Source organism: Poecile atricapillus, chromosome 4, assembly GCF_030490865.1.
Source record: "Poecile atricapillus isolate bPoeAtr1 chromosome 4, bPoeAtr1.hap1, whole genome shotgun sequence".
In the NCBI taxonomy this organism is placed as follows: Eukaryota; Metazoa; Chordata; class Aves; order Passeriformes; family Paridae; genus Poecile; species Poecile atricapillus.
Genome location: NC_081252.1, coordinates 65,322,335 through 65,346,681, shown reverse-complemented (window position 1 = coordinate 65,346,681; position 24,347 = coordinate 65,322,335). Strand labels below are relative to the sequence as shown.

Genomic DNA, 24,347 nt, shown 5'->3' with positions numbered 1-24,347 from the left:
TGCAGACCTCCTGAATGGTACTCACCTCTTATCAAATACAGTTTAGTAGTTTTCATATCATCTCCTTAACATGGACCTACTGGTTCCTGCCTTAGACTCTGAGTTAAGATGAAAGAGTTCCCAATGTCCTCCCTTCTGCAACATGGGGAACATGATACAGTCTCTTGGCATGTTGTGATGTTCAGTAAATAATTAACGTACAGGATAATTGCAACTGATACAAATAATCAAAATCAGTCACAGAAAACCCTCATCTTGCCTATGCCAGTTCAACAGAAACCTGACTCTGTTCTGTAGACTTACCTGTACCCATTTCATCCAAGCAGATTTGGTAACCAACTAAATACTTATTGAATACAGTAAGAGGCTTGTTACCAATCCTTTACCATTTCCTCTTTTCAGTTATCTTTTCTCTCTTTCTCCTGTTTCCTCTTGCTAAGATTCAGCACCACTAATGCAGCACATCTTCCTTTCTTGTTTTACCTGTGACAGAATTCATGCAGATGGAGTAACTCTCTATTCACTCTCCGTATGGACACCTTCTCCTTTGGACACAACCCCATATATTATGATTTGCCTCCTTGTTATATTTAATTCTGCAAGTTCCATATTGCATCAGAAAATCTTCCAGGATGGTATTTGCCTGGAAATGTATAGCCTTAAAAAAGAGGTGTGCATGATCCTCTATTGATTAGAAGACTGCTGTAGCTTTGCTGAAACACAAGAAATTCTCTACCATGCCGGAGAAAAGCCTCATTCAGGCCTCACTCAGGTCTAGACATCTACTGCAGACAGTTGTGGTTGATTATTTGAGTTTGTTTTTTCCCTTCGTTATCTCAAGCAGAGAAGGATTTCAGAAGTACTTTCAGGTCAATGAGCACATGGACAGGCTGGAAAAAGGAAACACACAACTTACCTGGTGTCCTGCACAGCAAATCCACTATTTTTGGTGTATTTTTCTCTGGCATATGGCTCAAATTTAGAATTGGGCCTAAAAATCTACATTTTAAAACAATGAGCTTTGAAATAACAACCTGGTCTAAATTTTGCACAATTACCCTTATTTTTAGACCTAGCAAATCAAAATCCCAAAAATTTTAAACCCCCCTGGCATGGAATTTTGTGCATTCCCATTCCCTCTGACCAGCCACCCCCTCAGCAGCACACCCTCCCCCAGGTGCTGAGGGCAGCTTCAGACCTGCTTTCTGCTGCCTGCTCTTGACTGACTGTTCCTATTTCTCCGAGCAATGACCCCTGCTCATCATAAAAGCAAATAAAACCTTGCTGAAAATACGATGCTTGGAATCCTTCTCTTTCCAGAATTACTGGGAGGGAAATAGATGTCTCTCAAGTGCAGAATCATATGCACAATGGTCTCTTAACAGTCGCTCGGAGGTCTTTTCCATTTTCACATAAATCTTTTTTATGTTGTACTCCCACCAACTAGTCATTTTATTTTTGGCTTCACTACAGTAAACTTAATTTAACATTACGTCTTTTTGGTAGTTGTTGGTCTGCTTTTATGACTAATGAGTTTTAGACAGGACATTCATAAAAACAGAACAAAAGCATCTATAATGAGCATACCACAAAGACAGGCCTATTTTTCCTCAGAATAATTGTATGCCTGAGCACAAAAGAATGCAAAAGTTGCACATTAGGCTACAAAATCACCGTGGAAGGTCAGTATCAAAAACATCAATTGATATCTCTCAGCATCAAATGAATTCTAGGATAGAACAGTAACACAGAATGTCTGTTCAAGCATGCAGCCATTTAGCTCACACACCTTGCCCTGATGAGCAATTATTCTGCGTACTGTTGGAAACCTACATGCTGGTCATGGCATTCTACTGTTCACTTGTACTTTTTATCAGGTTTGCTGGCTTGGCTGGTTTTTGTGAGTTGTTTTTTTTCTTTTTTTTTAATATCAAGTGCAGCCTTCAATGACAGTGTACTTCAGGTGCTGGACTGTAGAATATTTATTGGTTCCAAGAGAGTAGAACTGACACAAAAATTTCAGATGCAGCTTCAGCGTGCATGGTTCAATGTTTTAGTAGACATGCATTCAGAAAGGCATTCAATGACAAAGCTGTCATGATCAACAAGAGCTGGGGATTCCTTCTAGCTCTGCACATACAAGAACAGGATGGAGAAATGCACAGAAAGAGTTTTGATGGAAACAAAGCTAAATGAAAGCCCTCTCTGTCACACTGTGGGAAAATGCATACATAATCTACTGGTTAGGAGAGAGGGTATTCTCAAATAGATCAATAACACTGCTCCTACCTTCCACTTACTGAAAGGGTTACAAGGGGTTAGAATATGACAATGACAGGAGTTATACATTTTTTGTGCATCCCTGTTTAGATACAAAGTGTGAAAAAGCCCTGGTTTCTCAACCACAGCAGAAATCAGTCCAGCTGGAAAGCTATAGCTCCTACCCTCCATTTATCCAGTAAATAACTCAAATACTTCTTTAATAGCCAGATCCCAAGCCACTGTTTTATCCACAGCTTTAATTTTCAACAATTCCACTCCATTTATCAAAGCTTTATCTATTTTTCCACATATACATAGTCACACCCCATCAAACAGCATCCATCAAATCCTCCCCATGTATGTAAAGGGTTTGGTGGTGCTAGATGAACTCTGTGGACTGTGACTCCAGCTAACAACTCAATGAAAACTCTGACTGGTTTAACCTATTGAGTTCCATTCACATTTAGCAGCTTCTTGGCTGTCAACGAAGCAACTACTCATCAGTTGTGTGTGAATAAATATGTCTGCCCAGGACTGCCTCTCCCAGCAATTTACCAACTAGCAAAATATGGGTGGGGAAAAAAAAAAGAGTCAGTTATTGGGTATATTGCTGGTAGTATCTGGAATATCTGAAGACGAACTGAACAGTCATGGACTTAAGCCTTAAGCAAAATGATGTAGTCAGGTCACATTATTGCTCTGATGGTGCATCACTGGAATAAAACTGAATGGTGACACTGCTTATAAGGCTAGAACACATCATGGTAGAGATCTCAACATACAGACCCATATTCTGTAATTTCACAGGGAAATGTTCCTGAAGTAACTACTTACCGTATTGAAAGGAATATTCCTTAGCTGACTAACAGTAAAAGTGTAAGATAACTCTGCTCTCTATATTTGCAGATGTTCTGGCATGGTCTCTAAGGAAACTGATACTTGAGCAGAATTATTCCTTACAAGTAAATGTAGTCATACTGCATTTTGACAAATTCCACAACCAATTGTTCTGCTCTGAAAGACAAATGTCAAAATTATGTAGGACTGCATTTACCTGTAAGTGCTTACAAACGTTGCTCAAGACAATTGCAACTTGGGAAATGTTTTTATAGCTCTGGCAAATACTCTTTTGCAAAGTGTAATTCATACTATTTAAATTATCAGGAGTTAAAATAGTGTATGAGAAAGCCTATATCCTTATTACTCTCTTAAGTGTTCTGCCTATTCTTGCTTGTTTGGCAAGCAAGAATACATGTTTGTCACCTTGCCTTTCAGTCTGGAAAAAAATGCACCTATTGGTTATTGTGACAGGTGGAAAACGTAAGTGTTCGACCCCTTTAACTAATAAGTTAGTGTATGCACAATCAACATTTATTTTCTCTTAATATCAAAAGCCTGAACATAAACCGCTTAGCTGCCTGTCTTCCAAAAGCATATAAACGGAAGGATGGATGTACCAATTGCATTAGCATGAATTAAAATTAAAATATGCACTGAATGTGAGGGAAAAAAATCACTGTGTTCATTCAACACCTCCCCAGCAACACCACATAAAATCAAATATGTAATTTCTACATTCAACAGCATATATGCCCCAAAAAATGTTAAATATTTTGTTGGAGTCTGAGATACAGACTGTGTGCCCTTGTTTTTAATATTTAGTTCTAAGATTCAAGGAAACACTAAATTCTGCTAACTTTTTTCTTCTGTAGAAAGAATTTACTTTGTTCACCTGATTACAGATTGACACTGTGGAAGCCTTAATCCCATACTCTATAAGCCACATACATCACATTTCCAAGTCACAATTAAAATGTTAGTTTGGAAAACAGAACACAAAGCAAATAATTTCCTGCACATGGTACATGATGGGTTTCCTGCACCCAGATTGATTTGATGTTATCAGCGTGTGTTAATTAGTGAAAAGGAGATAATTATATAAATTCTGGTTTTTTAAAGTGCAGGGACATACCTTATCACTGCACAATACTTCCAGGCTGCATAGGGAAAGGCTGTTTTATGACACAGATCGATGAAAAAGTGTTTCCAATGAAGTTAGCATCAGACAGTTTACCTAGCAAGACTCTCCTTCACTACTCTACAGCTTTCCAAAATCATATCAGTGTCCTTAGATGCTGGTTTATACTACACTAAAACCAGACAGAATGCAAAGCAAATATTAATGCATTCTTAGGAAGTATGAACTCTTAATTAGAGTGTGACCTTGCCTATTACTCTGCTGTTTCATAGAATTTAGGGTGATGATCTATGATCCTTCTTGGTCATTTGCAGGTAGGTGAAAATGTGCAGCTGGCTGACCACAGTTCAACTCTGACTCAATCACAGACACAAATACAGACACAGTTCACACCTCCATCCCATGATTTCATCAGAAAGGTCCACTCAGAGCTACAAAGCCCTCTAAAGCTCTACCCTCAGAGATTTGCCATCATTTCTTGTCAAAATTGGGTTTCATAGCTTGAGTCCTCTGGTAACTGCAGCAACACAATTTCTGCATTAGAGTTCTGCTGCCTTCAGCCAGAAAAAGACACAGAGTGAATGAATTTACCTCAACTGTTAAAAGATTGTGTAGACATGACCTTGATACAACTCCTTCCCCATTCTTTACTTAGACCTATGAAAACTACTCATCACAACTTGTCCATAGAAGGCTAAGAGAGAAATGGCATGTGCCACATATTTTGAATGAGTGTAGTGGGGTTTATAGATGATTTCCATGCTTCCTCCAGCTCATTCAGTCCCTAACATTCCTATATTTCACCTTATAACCTTGTGGGGTTTTTTATACAATTCCTTTTTCATATAGTACTATGTGAAAAGGATGCTGTTATACTTTTTGCTATTGCACTTCTTCATCAACTGCATTATTCTCAATAATTCTTAAGAAAATGAAAATTAGAGTAATTGATTGAAAATTTCCAGTACAATTTCACGTTTAGTGAAAGTCCATTGGTCTTCTGGTATAATTGCAGCTCACAGAGTGGAGGCAAGTCTGAGCCACTCCAGGAGCTGCTATACCGGTAGCTATGAACAGTAAAAATTATATCAGCCCAAGAACTAGACTGGAACCTTCTAGCAGATATTTAATTTAATTACATTTCAAAACAAACAAACAAATAATCTCCCACTTTGTGTTTGTTTCTTGACCCACAAGAGCTCTAGTCACACTACCCAAGTTGAACTTGCCATGGTAAGAAGAGAATAGGTTCAAGACCATCTAAGGAACCTGAAGATGCACAAGTCCATGGGACTTGATGAGAGGAATCCACAGGCCCTGAGGGAACTGGTGGATGAAATGAGCCAATGGCAGTGTGTGGTACTTAATTGCCACCTGGGCTTCAGCCATGACCCATCTCTTTGTACATCTTTGTAGGACATACAGTTTGATTCTGTTCGGACCCACAATAGTCACAGTCAGTTACAGAGACCTCCACTAGGTAATTCAACCTTATTCTCATAGATTTCTCACTAAGAACTATGATTCTAAGAGTATAAACTGCCTGGAGATACCCATATTTCACCCTTGATTTGTTTGTTTTTTATTGTAGAGGGAGTGAGCTTGACCAGATATCTAATTCTACAGAACTTAAATCAGGTGTGGTTAATGCTCTGATGATGGGAACAATGAGTTTGAAATGTACAGTATCTGTTCTTCCACAGATAAGGAGAACAATGGCTAAATGAAATGAAATCATAGAACACTTTTTAATATGCTAAGTATTAAAAATCCCTGTAAGTGTCTTTTATCTTTGCTTTCATGTATTTTCCCAGTCACTAAATGCTAAGTGGTAGCATGGGACTACTTACACTTTAAATTTAAAGTGCATGCTCAGTTCCACTATACACAGTGCTCCAGTTTCCATTTTCAGCACATTTTAAAAGATGTGAAGTCATTGAAGAAAATCAGATCACAATAACGATCTGAAGTAACAGCAAGAACAAGTGAAACCCTGAGACTTCTGCTCAGCTCAGAAAAGGGAGTCAGAATTCTAAATATTCTATTCCACCCCAGTACAACTGTGCCGAAATAGACAGACAGGGAGATGTGTTCCTCCATCACCCCAAATAACTTGTGTGAGATCAACTTAGTCTTAGTGCCCTAATCAAAGGTCCAGCACCTACAATTTCCCATTACAACAGACAAAGCTCTTACAATGTGAAGACTTTCCTCTTACCTTCCACATCTGGCTGCAAAACCTCCAAGAACAGTCTGAAGCTGTTGGCTAAAGCATGAAACCCCACTGCTTTCATCATTTTTGTACCACATATGCATGTATGTGTATTTGTGTGTATTAATAGATCCCCCTCTGGCATCATTTAGAGGCACTAGAAATTATTTCTGCTCTGCTGTTTTTGTTTGCATACTAATAAACAACACCTTCACAGAAGCAAATATCCACATAAAAATAGCACATTTATATTGACTCAAAGGGACTTCCTGTATTAGGTGGATTTCAATACCATATTAGTTTATTAAGCAGGGTTTGTATCTCTAAGAACTGTGAAATTCAGTAGAATATAGATTTTTCTAAGACAGGATTAACATGAGGGTTCTTGTGAACTGCTGTCTCATTCAGGCTTGAAATTTAGCATTGATCTTATTGCTGTTTATTTTTTCAGACAAGCGGCACAACCATACTGTCACTGAACACTTGTGCTTGGGCAGGCTTTGATATTGCAGCTGACTGAGCTGGGAACGATCATCTGTGGGGCTCTCATCCATCTCACCATTCTAGCTTTTATTCCAGAAACTGAGATGGGTAAAGAGTTTTGGTTTTATTCTTTCGGACTTGCAGCCACCAGTAGATCATATATCTGAGCTACACAATCTGAAGAAACTGTGCTTGTTGGCAGGTACAGTTCAAGAAACAAAAAAATAATTTCTGGCTTTGCAGCAGATTAAAAATATATTACCCAACTCAGACACAGCACAACTTGGGCGCAATTCCAGTGACAATTTCAAGAGAAATACAGTATGTAGTTAATCATCAAGGCAGCCTTGCTGAGTTCCACTGACTTTTGATTAAGCCAAACACAACAAACATTGTTCTTCCAATCAGTGGCCTCTACCTGAAATCAGTGTTTCTGTATTACATTTGATTTAAAAGGCCCTTATCAAGAGAAAATTCTTATTTCATGAAAGACCATGCTTGTGTTTCACACTGTACTTCACAATTCTTGCCGTTTAAATTACGAGCACTTTGGAGACATAGAAGGACTGTTACCATGCTTTTTCTCATATTCATTCTTCCTGTTGTTTCTAGTATAACATCCACTGTAAATACACTCAGTGGGTCAATTTTGCTCTCACTTATGAAGTCCACTTAACCTTCCTAGGTTCCAGGAAAAGCATTTTGTTTTCACTAATGATGCAGGAACATTTCTTAAGAAAGCTTCAAGGAGAGAGGCTTTAAAAATGTATTTAATTAAGGTCTACACAGGATAAACATCATTATCAATGACAGCCTGCCCAATCCCTATACTTTATATACAGGAACATGCAAAGACCTTGTGCATAAAGGATGAAGAGTTTGAATGTTAGCCTCAGTATCCACTGGGATGTGTGAAAACCTACAGAATTTCCTTCTTCAATTGCATGGAAAACACTATGAAACCTTGATTTCCAGGAGTCATATGAGTCAATGACCTCATGAAGTTCCCATGTCCATCAAAGTATTTTTTTTTTTTCTGACTGTTCTATTCAGGAACAATAAATATCCCACTTCTATATGTTACAAATGCACCCAAAGTGATCTTCACCATCATGAAAATCAGTTTCCTGTATTTTGAAAACCTGTAAAACACACTTCACATAGTCGCAGAATCTCACCTGCACTACAAAAATGGGTTTTTGACACATACCTTCTTTTTGTTGGTGGAACAAATGTAGAAATTGTCAATAACAGTGGCAATCCCAGGCTGTAGATTCAACTTTGTGTATAACGTCCCAAAATCAGAAGACCTGAAAGAAATCAAACATCTGTAAGAGCTCTCTTCTAAAGACTTCAGCATTGAAACTCTGAAGACTCCTCTTTTTGTAAAAACCGACCATTTTCAATGCTACTCTGCCATCCTTTTGTTCTTTCCAGTGCTCATTAGCTACTGAAAGAAACCAGCTACTATTAAGAAAACTAGGTTCTTGGTTTGAAAAAACCTGGCTAGTTCTGTCTGTACTTTGAAGTTCTCTGAAGTGATGGTTTATTTTTTCCTGTGCAGCAACAGAAGCCTGACATGTACACCTTTCCATCACCACCCACAAGGTGGAAAAAAAAAAGCAATGAAGAGCACAGGCTCATTGGCAAGTACTAACAGCACTTCCTCAGCTATGCAGAAAAAGAGGAGTTGGCTTCAGAGCTTGCTGTTGCATAAGAGAAGAATTTGGCCTGAGATCTGGAAGACTCACATTAGACCTCCAGCAGACTCAGTACTGGATAAAGGTATCCCATTGACTCCTCCATCTCCTTCTCAGATCACTAAATTTTGAATTTAAAAAATGAAAGTCAGTATTTGGCCATCAGTATGTCACACACACATCTCCATCAGTATTTCAAATGTGGGCACTCTGCAGCATTTGTTCCATATTTCTGAAAACCCAGCAGTCTTTTCAAAAATGGCATCCAAGCTCTGCAGTTGTATTGCCAATGTCAATTATAAAAGGAACAGACAAGTAAAATGCTACTATAAAGAAAAATTAGTGAAATTCAAAGCAAGTCACATCCAAATTTAAATCACTTTGGATGAAACCTTGCTTGTTCTGTTTAGGATCAAATTGTACCATATGCCCTCTCCATATTTACAGTTACTCATTTTGCATTTGGAAAGGGACTCAGACACATTTAAGGCATTTGTCCCTTCTTCATTATTCAAGCAATTGGAAGCATTCAAAAGCTCTCACATCCAAGAGAGACAAGACAAGAATGTCCCTCCCAGTGTGCCACTGCACTGCCTGGGCAGTGATTTCTGCCCTACAGTCCCTTTCTACCATGTTCATTGTTCCCCAGCAAGCTCTGCTGCCTCATGCTCCTCACCCAGGGCAGTCACTGCTGAAGTCTGCAGGAACATTACTGAGTACAACGAGAGAGAACAGTGAAAAACCAAATCCCTGCCTGAGTGTGTACGCACTGAGAAGCAGCCCACTGCCTGAGGTCTCCTCCAAGCCATGTGAGGCAGGTTACTCCCTGAAGGGATGGTGCCCACAGCAGGCTGCCATGAGCATCCCACCTACGTCCCAGTGCCACCCAGAATGTCACTGAAGTTGGAGGGCACATTGTATGAAGCCAGAGCCATCTCCTGTGCTTTCACCAATCCAGTTTCCACAAGATACAGGAACCTTCAGCTGGTGTCATGGAGCAGCTTGCTGTATCTTTGGCATCACCAAGTATAGTGGGCAGACAGTGATATGCCTGGAACAGGTCCTAAGGAATACCAAGAAAGGTTCAGCTTTGCTTTGTTTTTCTTCCTTCTCCACCAGTTAAAAACCCAATTGGTCATAAGACTATGACACTCAGGCCATTGTCACAGCCTAAAGCTGAGAGTTTAACCATTTCACAGCATTATCTGGATAGATCTGATCTGGGTTTTTTTCTCCCCACAATGTTGCTTTCTCTGCAGATATACAGCAATTCATTAGAGAATGAACTGAATCATAGCAATCCAATTTTGACAAATATGTAGATATCAAACAAATACAACTGCAATGTACAACTCAGCACAGAAATAATTCAAATTCTAAGGGGAATAGGATGGACAGTGCTAAACCTAATTTGTCAGTGGTGTTTGACAGAAAGAAATTAAAGCAAAGACTTAAAATACCAACTTCAGACACATGTAATGAAACCATGCAGAACAATATATGATGGAAATATAACCTAGTCTATTCTCTTTGAGGGAAGAATATCAGGTTGGTGGCTAGCCCAGTAATACCATCATGAAATAATTCTCTGAACCTTAAAGATGATTCAATTTACTTTGAAGAGGCAGTTCCAGGATTAATACAATGGGACCACTGAAGAGTGACACCATGTGAGGGACACCATGGAAACTGTGTCAATGTGTGAAAAGAGTCCAGGCAGGAAGCCCAAAAAAGATAAGTAAGTTCCAAGATAAAAAGTTCCAGTCCAAAACTTTTGCTTCTAATTCTCATGACTTATAGAAAGTACTGCATAAAAAGAATGAGGTTTTAACAAGAAGAGAGTACTAAGATAACTACGGTATTTTCAGATAAGTGTAGTAAAATTATACAGTCAAAAACCTTTTTTTTTTTTCCCCCAGGTAAAAATTAGCAATCTCAAGGGAAAAAAAAAATCCAGTTCCAGCCTGAGAAAACAGGAAACTGTATCTCCCAAAAAGTACACCATGTCTAAGCAGGAAGATCATGGTTGGAAGATCTGTGGATCTATGGAGAAATGTATTCTGACTTCCAAATCTTTTTCACTCTAGCCCGGATTTGAGAGCGCCCAGGAATGTCAGCTATTCTTTGAGACATTCAGGCAGAAGAGTACATCATTCAAGAAAGGCACTGTACAAAATAATTGGTTTTTCAAATCTACTATAATCTATAGAAAACAGGTCACCTCGACTTTTTCACCTAAGATATAACTTCCAAGTTCCTGACTCTGTGTATATAAAGAACAAGCATTTTGTAGCATGCAGCTAGAACAGAATATCCTTTAATGGCACTACTGAGCTACAGACAGGGCTGGAGAGGATGAATTCTACGATCCCAGTACATGCCTACTTCAATAAATATTTCAAACGTACTTTGTACAAAATTAAGGAGAGGAGGAGTCCTTCACGATTTTCCAATCTTAGTGAGATTTTTTTTTCTGTTAGGAACCAAACTCATGCTGTTTCAAGAGTGTTAAGGGGATGGAAAAACCCCACATGAGTAATCAGTTTTTATCAGGATAAACATATTCTCTTTCCTCCCTGAAAATCATGAAAAGATATTTCAAGTTATAATGGAAAAAGGATACACATGTACCTAATGAGAAGAATATAACTTCCTCCTATACCACGGTTTATCTAAAGTGGCAGCACAACAGCAGAACTCCATAAACCAGAGCAAGAAGTGTACAGGCTGCCTTTAAACAGAAGGGTCTGACCTGCAGTTCTGACTGATCTGGACATGGATAATTAGAATTTTGGCTTTATGACAGACATTGCAGGGGAAACAGAAAGCTATACACAGGCTGAGTCCTGCTGCTGTGTATCCATCTGTGCACTACAGGCACAAGGATCTTTCTTCACTGAGCAAAACTCAGTGGAGCATTCACAGGAAACACATCTTCCTGTACTCAGGTGATAGAACCATTGGATGGTGGAACAGGATTATTCACATACTGATGCAGACATCACACAACCTGTGTGGTTGGGTAGGAGTTCTCCAGAAGTAATGTACATCTTTCTGCTGAAATCTGTGCTATTCTTATTTTTTTTTTTATTTATGAAATAAACCAATTGCCACTGTAAGAACAGCATGTTGAGATAAGAGTCCTCAAAATCATGCAATGATATTACAGCACAGACACAATTAGGTCTTTTTAGCTTAGTAGTGTTACCTAAAAAAAGCAGTTGGGAAAACTTCCAAGTGGTAGAGAAATGTACCCTGATGAAATAAAACTCCCAAAGCCCCTAAGCTCTGTGTAAAATTTGGGTCTAATCCTCAAAAATGTAACTTTTTTAGATTTGAGCTAAAATAAATCTATGTCTAACATAATTTGGAACTGTACCTAAACACTGGATCTGGATATCATTCAACAGAAATATTGAGAAAGACGAAGAAATTTAGCAGATACCAAAAGAGACATGAACCAAATGTTTGCCTTTCTGAACTTCACTATCATTATAAAGCTCTCCCCTGGTGACTCACACCTATGATTCAACATTGCTCATTGTTAGTTGTTTTTCCAGGATACATTTTCAAATAGATATTTTAAAATATATAAGAAAAATTAAAATTAATATAATAAGATGTTAATGAAGATTCTTAGAGATGAAAATTGCATTCCCAAATTACATGTAATACCCAAAGGACACATCAAGTGCAAAAAAAAAAAAAAAGCTTCCTTTTTTTTTTTTAAAATGAAGTGACAGACTACAAAGAGAAAGGTTGGAACACTTAACACACATGTTCATCAGATTTCATCTACTTTTTCTTCTTGAAGACCAACTCAAGATCCATTCTAGTCAAATGAGTCATATTGTACAAGCTCCATTAACTCAAAATCCTGGAAGACAACAATGAAGAGATTTCAAATGACTCATAGATTACTTAACTAGGGGAAAAAAAAAAAAAAAAAGTCTTTGAAGGAAAAGAATACAAAAGATGGTTTAGATAATTGGTAAATTGTTGAAAAAAAGAGTCAATTGACATGCACAGTAGAGAATCAAGGAAGAGTGGATCTGTACGTAAAAGTCACTTGACTGCTTCCCACTTAATTTTCTCCAGACTCTATTGCAAATGTTGTCTTCCCACCTTCCCCTCCTTTCAGTCAGCAGAACAGTCAAAGATTTACAGCATGAACTTTAAAATGCAGGAGAAATTATTTTAGGTTCTTGCTCTGTGACAGACTTAGATCTAACAGTAGGATTCCCTTTGTGCTCTGGTCCCTCACCTGAATAATAGAGACAACGCAGTCGACTATACCTCAAATGTCTGTGAGGAAAATAGATACTGCAGAGGAATGAAGAACTGGCTGATGGAGTATCTAAAACAGATACATCAGAGGTTCCAACAAGTACCAAGACAAACCTACTGAAAGGAAAGAAACCAGAGGAACATCATTAAAGAAGTGAAAAACTAACTCATCTTCTGCACTTAAACAGCACAGAAACCTTCACGGGCTTTTACACATCCAATGTGGAAATTGCAGAGGCTTTGGTTAGCCTCATAAAATTCTTTCAAACAGAACCCAAAACCTCCAAAACCCCAAAGCCTTTCTTCTGAGTACAAACACACTGTAACATTGGATTCCAACACCCAACTCATACATTGAGGAATTCATGCAGATGAAAGTTTCTTCAAAAGCTGTAGAGAAGAGTAGGACTCCTAGCAATCCAATTAACACCCAGGAATCCAATTAACAGATTACTAATCAGCTATCAGCTTTGCTGGAGTACTTTTTGGAAATACCTTTCTCTCTACTTTCCAGAAATTTGAGCCTTTTGGAAATGACACATTTTTCCTCCCAAAACCAAAAATATGCTTCTTCCTTAATCCAGTTTTACACTAAAGAATCAATGGTGTAGGCAAGAGGTAACATGAATATGTTAGCAACTTCATATTTAGGCAATAGAGAATTTACCTTCTTTTGCCCAAAACACTAGAGATGAACACATCCCATTTTCACCTATCAGTTATTGATATCATATATTGATTACATATCTGATAACACAGATATTTTTAAGAGCTGTTGGTAATCCCAGCTGCCTTTTTAGTTGAAGTGACCTGCTCTGTAATGCTCCACTGTGTACAGGTCATGGTGCAACTCTGCATTTATGCAGTTACACAGACTCCTTCCAATAATTACAGGTATTAATGTCCATATAGATTTGATTGTAAATTGCTGACCTGAAAAATTCCACTAGCAAAAATTAAAAAAAAAAAGAAAAATATTGCATTTACATCATGTGAAGACTCAAGGAGGATCTTAAACATCACATATTCTAGAACTGGGCTTTTATTCAAAGCATTAAACGTATCCAATTCCACTGGCCACAGTGGAGGGAAAACCAGTCTTCTGTAGCCAACAATAAAAACCAGGATTACCATGGCAGGTGACTCTAAGAAGTCAGATCTCTCCTAAGGAAGTCTGGCTGCTAATGTCACAGCGACGAATAAGACATGACCTTATTTTACACCGCACACAGCCAGGTCCTCTGACACCACACGGTACCAAGCCTGACCAGGCCCCAGACTGGTATGCCAGGCTACAATCTTCACTTTTTCTCATGAGAGAACATGGGTGGTGATAGACAGAGCTCTTTGTACAGATGAGGGTGTTACTTGATGGAGATACGTGAATTATACAAGTATTTACCTACTGTATAATTTTTTCTTGTACTAGTATATTCTGTCATCAGGTATACTGGTTTTGGTTAATTGCTTCATCTGCACAATGACACACACACACATGCTCAATAGTTAGCAGCATTGTGTCTTTAATATCTACTGTACATCTTTCTATGCTGTACTTAAACATTCCTACTCTGCATATATATATGCCTATCTGTATACCATCACAGTTATCTTTTGCAGACCTTCATTAGTCCTTCAGTATACCACAAACATTCTGCTCATTAGCCTATAATCACTCTGCTTATCAGTTACATTTTCAAGCTCCTCATTACTTTGCTGCACAGCTCCAACAATTAGCTTTTATATTCTACAGGCTGACAAAACATCACATTAGCTTCTATTAGCTGCAGCCATCTCCTTTCCACTCAGAAAGTGTTAGTTTATGTTAGACACCTATTCTGAAACTACTGCCTTGGTGCATTAATTCCGTCACCAGCACACAGCACTTGCTGACAGTACGTCTTGGAAGGTACAGCCTGTAGCCATGCTTGCAGTACACAGATACTTGTGATGAATCCACTCAACCATGAAACAAGCAGTGTCACAGTGACAAAGCAGACAAGACACCGCCAGCAAGACAGGGTTATGTCTTACTTCTGCAGAAAGGAAAAGCTCCAGGTTATTTCTTCCTCAGCTTTGCAGCCATGGAAGAGCTGGGGCATGCGCTGCATCACGCTGCCCTCAAGGGGCACAGGGGTACTTTAAGGTGCTTGGGAGAAAATTAAAAATTCCCCCACAATCGTTCAACCCAGGTTATTTGTTCCTGTTAGAAACAAACTTACTGAAATAATTCACAGACAAATTAAGGGTTTTGAAGTCCTGCTTTTGGACCATTTCAGTAATGCTGTTTATAATCCCTTCCCGGTACTAAACAGTTCCAGTGACCTACATGAGGGAATAGAAAACAAGAATGAAATTGTGGGAAATGGAGAAAGATCAATTTCTTACCGCATTTTCTTCACTGAATTCAACATATTGTATAACTAACAGTTAGTATGCAAGCATTTATCCCAAGAAACAGCTCCATGTAGATTAAGTTTCAGCAGCTGCAAGTCCAGCACTGCATTAACAGTTCTCAGCAAGGAATGGAGTGTATTATAGAGCATTTGCTATTGAGAGACTTAACTATTTAATTAACTATTCGATTAACTATTCAATTACTACCTACAAAACAAGTTAATACTTCCTATGCAATACTAACTTCCTTTCATCTATGTAGACAACCATCTTTGGAAAAAAAAAAGTTTTGGTTTAGTTTTGGTGGGGTATTTTTTGTTTGGGTTTTTAGTAGTTTAGGAAAAAGAAGTCTTTGTTGCTAACATGCAATTTTCCAAAATTATGCTTACTAACTATATAGCCAGAAGTGGAAACATACATATATCACTTCCAGTATAATTTCTCTTTTATGAGTGTTGTGAGGGGAAATGAGTAATTACAAAGGAATTATTTCTTATCTCACATACTTGTGTTCTTTGTGGAAAGGAGATGGTTCAAGAATACTTTCTTGAGGTTTGCAAGGAACATTAAAATCTTCCATCATGGAAAAATGCTAGGCATTTCCCATAGCCCAGGCTTTTTATTTAAACCACTAAACACAGCTGAAATATTTCAGAAACAACTTTATTTTCAGTCAGGCAGTTTCTTGGAAGGCAAGAAACATGATGGGATATATGAGAGAATTTTGCCTTGTGCTTTCTGACCAGAACAGCAAATTTTCTTATAATCACTGGATAGAATTGGTTGGAATAGGAACATTTATAAAATTAAAAAAGAACTGATAATAATTTAATAAATTGCATATGCACATTCACATGCAATTATCTATTCCTCTAGCAATGGGCTCTGCCAACTATAACAGTCTTCTACTCACTCTTCAGTGAGCAGAACTCTTCCTTAACTCCAATTGTACTACTCAATTGTAGCAGTTTTAGCTTTTGCTGCTGAAGTGCTGACCTCCATTTTATGATTGCTGTGGGGGAGGTGAGAGGTAAAATGAACTATATGGCCAGGTGTAGCACTTTATAAAAAGGTAAATGAAGTCAATGTTTTGTCAGTAATTTGACTGTGGTATTCTGCACCTGAAGCAAAATGCTTGGCAAACTAAGGGAGTAACTGGACAATTTTGAAAATAATAAAAATCCTAAACAATAAGTAAATACAGGAAAATAGACTCTGGAAATGTATCAGGGACTCACTGTTGCCTGTTGTGTGTTTTCTGGCATGCTTCTCTGAAACTGCAAGTACACACCTGGGATGGAAGCTGGGCAGTGCTCAGATGCAGCTCAATTTCATCCAAGATATCAGTTCCCATGTCCCCAGTGTCAAAGAAGAGATTATTTAAAGTTATTACAATTGCATTGGAACAAAATCTTTATAAGGAATTTTTAAGCATTGTTTTGAATTCCTCTCCTTCAAAAACAGTTCATGTCAAAACAACCATCTGCTTCATCCATGTCTGACCACAAATGAGATTGCCATGATGTGTTTGAATCATGAAAATATTCAGATGGTTAAACAAAATCAGATTTTCCTAACAGTGTTTAAAATCACTGTGTGTCTGTGCTGCCTGAGCTGGCAGCGTGCAGAACGCAATGGGAAGCCTGCAGGTAGGAATGGGAGGAGGCACATCTCAGGGTGCTGCAGCAACCAGGGACACCAGAGAATTCACTCACAACACTTCAGCAGGATTTGTTTCTGTTATTTGCTAATGACCCCAACCATAATCTTCTAGCAGCCTTCCACAGTTGCTGAAGGGGTTTCACTTATTTATTTATTTGTTTTGTTTAAAGCTTTCAGCAGCCCAGTTTCCCTTACTGTCATCCTCCTGTAACTGCAGTGACACCTGTGGAGGGCTGAGCCCATCAGCTGTAGATTGGCCTGCTGTTGAACTTGGCAAGCCAGCAGCACATAAAGCCCCAGCAGATGTTTCTGTTTTAATAGCAGCTCTTTTAAACCCTTGGCCAGACATAAATCCAAAATAGATCCAGAAAAGAGACAAAAAGTGCCACCATCATGGCTCAAAATTAGGAAGCAGAAGTAGCCTTTTCTGCAGGACTTTGAGGGACCATTAGCAGCAGAAGGTGTTGGGAAGTGTTTCCATAAATTAGGCTGACAGGTTAAGAGGGCCAGCCACAGCAAATGCAGCACATTTTGCACTGTGTCACGGTTTTCTAGGAAACAGAATCCTAAGACAAATACACGCATTTACACAGGAGTTTCCAAACTAAGATCACACTTCATAGCAACAAGTACAGGAAGCAGCCAATTTTATGGCTATTAACACTTCCACATGGATCTATGGTGCTTCCATGCCACATTAATGAACATTCCAAAAATAAAACAGTAACACAATGATCCTTGATAGAAAGGATCTTCTGAATACATGCCTTGCTGGATCTATTTTCTTAAAAGAAAGCTGCACTAAGAGTGTGTTCACAGTTGCCACTGTGCTTTATGGGAGAGGAGGTTGATATATACCAGGGTGACATGCTAATACATCCATTCACTAGGTGATGACTAACTGCCCCTAATAGAAGCCAGGTCCACTATAAATTATTGACATGTAATTTCAAATGCAAGTTAAAACAACCCCACAGAACAAGAATATTCTCAGCATTGAAAATAACTCAAAGCATGGAAAGAGCTGAAAACTTCAATCACATTCTCATCTGGCATTAATGGAGATGAGGGAGAGAAGAAAGCAGCCCATTTTCTAATAAGGAGTCCTTTGGTAGGAATGAACCTGTTCTCCTGCTTTCCCTATCATCTGCTACTTGAGCTCAGATGGAGCTGCCAGCAGTGGATGTAGCTCTGAGGCTGTTTGGGTGTCCAGGCTCTCTCACTGAGGCTGGGACAGCAGGAGATGGGCTCCTTCCTTGCACGAGCCTTGTGGTGGTTGAAGGTCACCAAGAGAACAGCTGCAGATGGAGCCCAGCAAATTTCACAGTGTCCAAGAAGATGGGAAAGAGATCCATGGGATGATGGCAGCAAGTTTATAAATGATACAAAACTGTGAGGAGTGGCTGATGTATCAGTAATATATCTTGTGGAGATACAGGCAAACGAGAATCTCATAAAGCTTGACAAAGTGAGGTAGAAAGGACTACACCCAGGAAGCACCAGTACATACTGGAGACCAACAGGCTTGGCAGAAAAAGTCCTGGAGGTCCTGGTGAGCATCAAATCAAACCTAAGCCAACAAAAGGCCATTGCAGCAAAGGGAGCCAACAGTGTCTCAAGCTGAATCAGGAAGAACATTTTCAGCAGCTGAGGGAGGTGAATTGTCCCCACTCAGCACTGCTGAGATACAGCTGCAGTAATGTGGCCCCTCAGTAAAGAGCCACAAAGATGATTAGAGACTGGAGCACCTATCATAATGTGCAAGGCTGAGAGAGCAGGGGCTGGGCAGCCCGGAGCAGGCTCAGAGGAGACACTACCAATGTGTATCAATAATCGATGTGTGTAAAGATGGAGACAGACTCTTCTTGGCAGTGCTCAGTGACAAGAGGCAATGGACACAAACTGAAATACATCCAACTCCATTTAAACATAAGAAATTTGGGGTTTTTTTACCATGAGGGTGGCTGAACAGTGGACTTGTTGCCCAGGGAACTTGTGGTATCTCCATCCTTGGAGATACTCAAAATTCAACTGGACAAGATCTAGATCACTGTGCTTTGATCAAGGGGGTTAGATTCAATGATGTCAAAGAGCTCCCTTCCAACATCACTCAACCTGTGATTCTGTAGTTACTGAAAGTTAAATTATATAATCTGACTTTGTCGAAAATACTGTGCATCAAAAGTAATTTTCTGTAAACAACACAGTTAAAGCATCACCAAGTTATAGAAGAAACTTCATTGCATATTTTCTAGGGAATCCACATTTACTGATAAGAAAAGTACTTACAACACAGAGCCTGCACTATCTTTGGATGTGAAGTCTGAAATTATAGTTGCATCCCCAACTCTACATTTGATGTCTGAAAAGTGGCACAAAAGCATTTTATCTAAATGTCATTTTGCAATCACATAGCTCAGACTTATTCAACTGCCCAAAGCAGTCAAGCTTAAATGAGAAAAAAAAAAAAAAATTTTGCCCAAGGAAAGCTTTTTTTTCCTTTTCTGCTGCTGTTGGTTCTACTCTAAACCCCCACTTTGGGGAATTCAACCTAGGAAAGCTTTGGCAAACCTTTTGGTCTATGTGGTCAAGCTGCCAGTTCACAGAGAAAGTTCAGCATGATACAACTACTCTACAAATAAATGCAGAGATCACAAATTCTAGCCACTAGTCCCACCAGACACGTTTTATTAAATACCTTTTACACATGACTTGGAAACCAGCTTGATCTTACACCAGTAAATTAAAACCCAACATGCCAGTGTTTGGGAAGAGACATTTGCTGTTCTTATTTCCAGATCATATCCACTCCAGGGAAGCTTCTTCAAAGAAATGCAGATTCCAGCTATCACTGGAGAAAACAACAGTAAGGTTGTCAGGTGGTCTGAAGGAGTCACTCAATGCCTACTGCCCTACATTTGTGGAAAATCCCATGGAAAGCCACAGAGAGCCATCTTCTCTCCTTCTCATAGAATCATTTAGGTTGGAAAAGACCTCTAAGATTATTAACCAATGAACCCAGCACTGCCAAATTATCCACCCAGCACTGCCAAATTCACCCCACAAGATACATTTACATATATAAATATGTATAAATTTAACTATAATATAAATATGTGTAAATTTATATGTAAATGTATCTTGTGTACAGACTGGATCTCCAGGTATGAATTGTTTTCTTTTTATTGAGACAAACTCTCATTATAATCATTAGATAATGACTAAATGAAAAACCTTCACTATATATCTTAAAGACACATATAATTCCTTGATTGTTGAATGCACTTGAAGTGCTTTGTCACACAGGCATTTTATATTTTCTCTGATTTTTAACATCCTTGCTAATAACAATGAGACATTCAAGTAACAATTTTGTTGTTTCTATGTATTTATATATATTTATATTTTTCTATATTTTCCTACTTAGTAAGATAAAGGGAATTCCTTCTTCCAGAGCCACCTGTCTAACTTTAGACTGTGTCCTACAATTAAAGTGGGAGACTGGCTGTATTTTACATTACCATTTATTAACTCAACTCTAACATCTAACCCTGTAGAAAAAGTGCTACAGAAAATTTAGGGAAATGAAAGATAGTGGAACCACAGTGCTTGCTAAAAAATGCCAAAATCTTTCAGCATATTGAAAGACAAAAATGGCCTAACTTCTGAGCATGTATTCACCAAATGCATTGTCAGTGAATGCAATAATTGAATTTTTTTTAATGTCTGTAAATTACCATCCTTGAATTATCAACACCAAAAGATGATAATTCTTAAATTAAATTTAACCATCATGCTTATTTTAGTTACTAAAATGTATTCAGTACACATTTAAGTTTAGTTACTTAAAAAGTTCAGACCACTTTAACATAACAGATTTTTTCTATTGCTAATTTTCAGAAGTAATAAATTGCAGAAGAGGTTCTCCTACAGGAGACAACCATATTTCCAGGTCGTATGTAATGGTTTTCATCATTAGCTACTATTCCAAGGATACCAAAATGGACATCATGTACATATATTTTCCAAGATACACTTTTGTCATGTTCTGATCTCTTTTCTTCATTAAGAATTTGCTAGTAAAACTGATTGATAGGTAGTCTTATTGTACGAGGAGGATGTGTCATTCAACTCTTTGACCTTGCCTTCACACATACAGTCAAGTGTCTTTGAAATCTGTTTACTTCAGAATATACAAGAGCATTAAAGACAGGATGTCAGCACATCTCAGGTTTGAAAAGACCTAATAATAGTAAATGAGCTTGGACAGTAGGGTCATCTGTATTGTACTTTAAGAAAGAGAGACAAATTTAATTTTTCCATTTTATACTTAAAGACAAGTAAAATAATTCTTAAACTACGCTGTGGTTTTTTATTGATTTAGTTGTTTAGGTTTTTTTTGTCTGAGAAACATTATTTTTTGAGACAAGATAGGCCACATTACATGAGATGAAGACAGATGCAAAACACTTCCCAGAGACAGTTACAGAATCTAAAAAGCTTTTTCTTACCTCTTACTGAGCAAGCTCTGGGCAAGTTTCAGAAGCAGCCTCAAAACTGGTTTACTCTTTCATCAAAGATGTACAATGCATAGAACTGAATTTTTCCCTCTTTCACTAACATGGAGTCAGCATTCCTGCACTTCAGAGTCACAAAAATGAGAGAGCAGACTTAAGGAGTGTGATGGAGGACAGAAATATTTTCCAGTGGTAATACTTTCCTTCCTTCATTAGCATTATTACATTAAAAAATTACATATGGCAGTAATTTTATTTTGTGTTTCCTAAATATTTGCATTGCTGCATAACTGACTTAGAAGCAAAAGTGGTTCTGTTCCAATTTAGAGCAGACTGCTAATGATGCCAAGGTTGTGGCTTTGACCCCTGTATGGGCCATCCACTCCAGAACTCAATGATCCTTTTGGTCCCCTTCCAAGTCAGAATATTCTGGGTGTGAATACAGTTGCACTGTCTTTATTTACCTGCTCGTAAATCCATCTCTTCTACTGCATGAGATTAGTAAGGATAATACAAAATATGATAATCAGATGACCCCTCAAATCCCATAGAAATTGTCCTCCATATCAGTACTGTGTCTTCAGGAATGGACTAAACTAGTATAACAAGGAACAGTCACATCACATCCCAATTTGCATTGGCCACATATGGGCTATTCAGCAGCTGTGTGGATAGCATTTTGATTAGCATTTAGGTTTTTTGCTACAGTTTTTTGATCTGTCTCAGATTCTCCTAATATTTTGCATACTTTACATAGATAAATAAATATGCATTCAACACAACTGAGCTTCAGATACTTCATATTTCCTTAAGTATTACAAGAGGTCAGAGAAACTTCTGGATTTGTCTCAATAAAGCATTAAACTCAAATGAATTTGATACTTGTAGCCTCTAAGACACTAAAGGATGTAAATGTGATGGATATTACCACACAATCAAAGGAAATTGTAAATAATTATAAAAAGGAGTAAAATAAGAAGTAGCTTTGAGTCACTTATTCTGTTAAGAATGCAAATTGTAAGGGGTATTAGCTGATGATTGATAAGAAACTTCATGTGATTCCCAAACCTTTAAGTTATTCACACTGATATTCAAAATTTAATTACATTCAAACCACACAGTAGAGTTGGATTAATGGAACAAATACTTTACAAGTAATCCATGAGTCATGCCTACTTATTATTATGAGGTTTGGATTACTTATCATTTCAGCTCTGTGGCTTTACTAAATAACAACAATAAGTAACACCACATTCAGGCTTTCACATCTTTACACACATACTGTCAAGTATAAAAGGAAAGAAAAGAACATTTATATTTTCAGTGAAATGTACTAAAGAAAATACAGCTTGGGTTATGCATATAGTAGGTAATTTTCCAGACTTTAGTTTCATGCTTTGCAGTTGCCTCTTCAAATCTTTAGGTACAGATTTGGGGGAAAAAATACCTTGTTTTTTTTTAGTAAATGTGTCAAAAGGCAGAGAAGAATGTGGGAGGGAATTTGTTCTGCTGCTCTTCAATTCCCTTGAGAAGTGCATACACAGAGTATAATGAAATAGGAAGAGAGAGGCATCTTCCATGCCTTGCAGTGAATAAGCAATACTGCAAGGCATACAATTACTAGAGATGTGTGTGACTTCATCATTAGAAGACCTATGGTCCTGAGGAGAGAAACTAATATGATGTGTTATCTGCTGCCCACCCTACCCCTACTTGTTACTTCCCTCAAACTTCTCCCCCACCATTTCAAAGTCTATGAGCAGGAAAGCAAAATTTGCCTTTGGAGATGGCTGACCTTTAGTAACTGTATTTCCAATTGTTATTGCAGCACTAATTGTACATACAATCTTTCTTTTCTACCTATCTTTTCTTTGCCTTCCCCATGACAATAGCATTGTTTTTTGCTACTTTTTCTTCTCATTTCATTCTTATCTTCTAGTAGTGATTACACAAGACTCAGTGTGTAGCACAGCAAGGAGAGAAAAATGCATTAGTCCTTACTTTGGACATGCCAGGCACAGATTTAATCTAAATTGCCCGTACAGCATCACTAACAGGACTGATAGCAATGTCAGGCATCCTTGGACACAGTAGAAAAGGCCTATTTGCATTTGCTTTGGAATTTTCTATTATCTTCTCTTTTAGCTTAAGAATGCTTGATATCAATTTACTGCCTTGTCTCCGAAAAGAGAAGACAAATTCCTTAAATATCAGGTATGCTGTCTGCAGGCAACTGTTTCCAAAAATGTTAAATAAGGGCATCTCTGTCAGAATATTTCAAATATCACTCTACACTGGCCATTGAAAACAACACACCTACAATGCAGTTCCACAGCTCAGCTCTGAAGCACTGGCCCTGGGCTTGCAGACCTCACTCACCACTCTCACCACCCTAGTTTCCATTATAATTGCGAAAAGGTGAAACTGAGAATGGTGAGACAATTTGCATTTCCTGAAAAGGTTAAATATTCTGCAAAGATGTATACAGGAAGGAAAGAGATGCTAAGAGTGGGAAAGCAGCTCATCTTTTAAAACTCCCATTAAAAAAGCACCCACCTAAGTAAATCACTTGAAATCAAGCTCTGTGATTTCTATGTACATGAACACTAAATTCATCTCAATACACCAGTATATCACAGAACACTGGTATACAAGTGTGGTGATAAGTGAATTATGTTATTCAGAAAAAATTATTCTACTGCTTGCAAGGTATCAACAATAGTTGCTTCAGAATATTTGTAAAGTAATTCTTTGCCTGTATCTTGTTTGGGGTAAAATGAAATGCTTCCTTAGGCCCTGTCAGAGCCCAGGTAAGTTTACTTTTGCCTGATCAACTTGTGACTTGGAGA

General features: G+C 38.1%; 1 protein-coding gene across 5 annotated transcripts in view; it reads right to left on the bottom strand.

Annotated features, from left to right (window-relative positions):
• The window catches only part of SORCS2 (sortilin related VPS10 domain containing receptor 2), a 521,645-nt gene that overhangs the window by 218,927 nt on the left and 278,371 nt on the right, over positions 1-24,347 (bottom strand). For all 5 annotated transcript variants that reach the window (XM_058838960.1, XM_058838962.1, XM_058838961.1 and 2 more), the window contains exon 3: positions 8,146-8,245. In XM_058838960.1, coding sequence (XP_058694943.1) covers positions 8,146-8,245 — 100 coding nt within the window. The remainder of the gene's footprint in view (positions 1-8,145; positions 8,246-24,347) is intronic.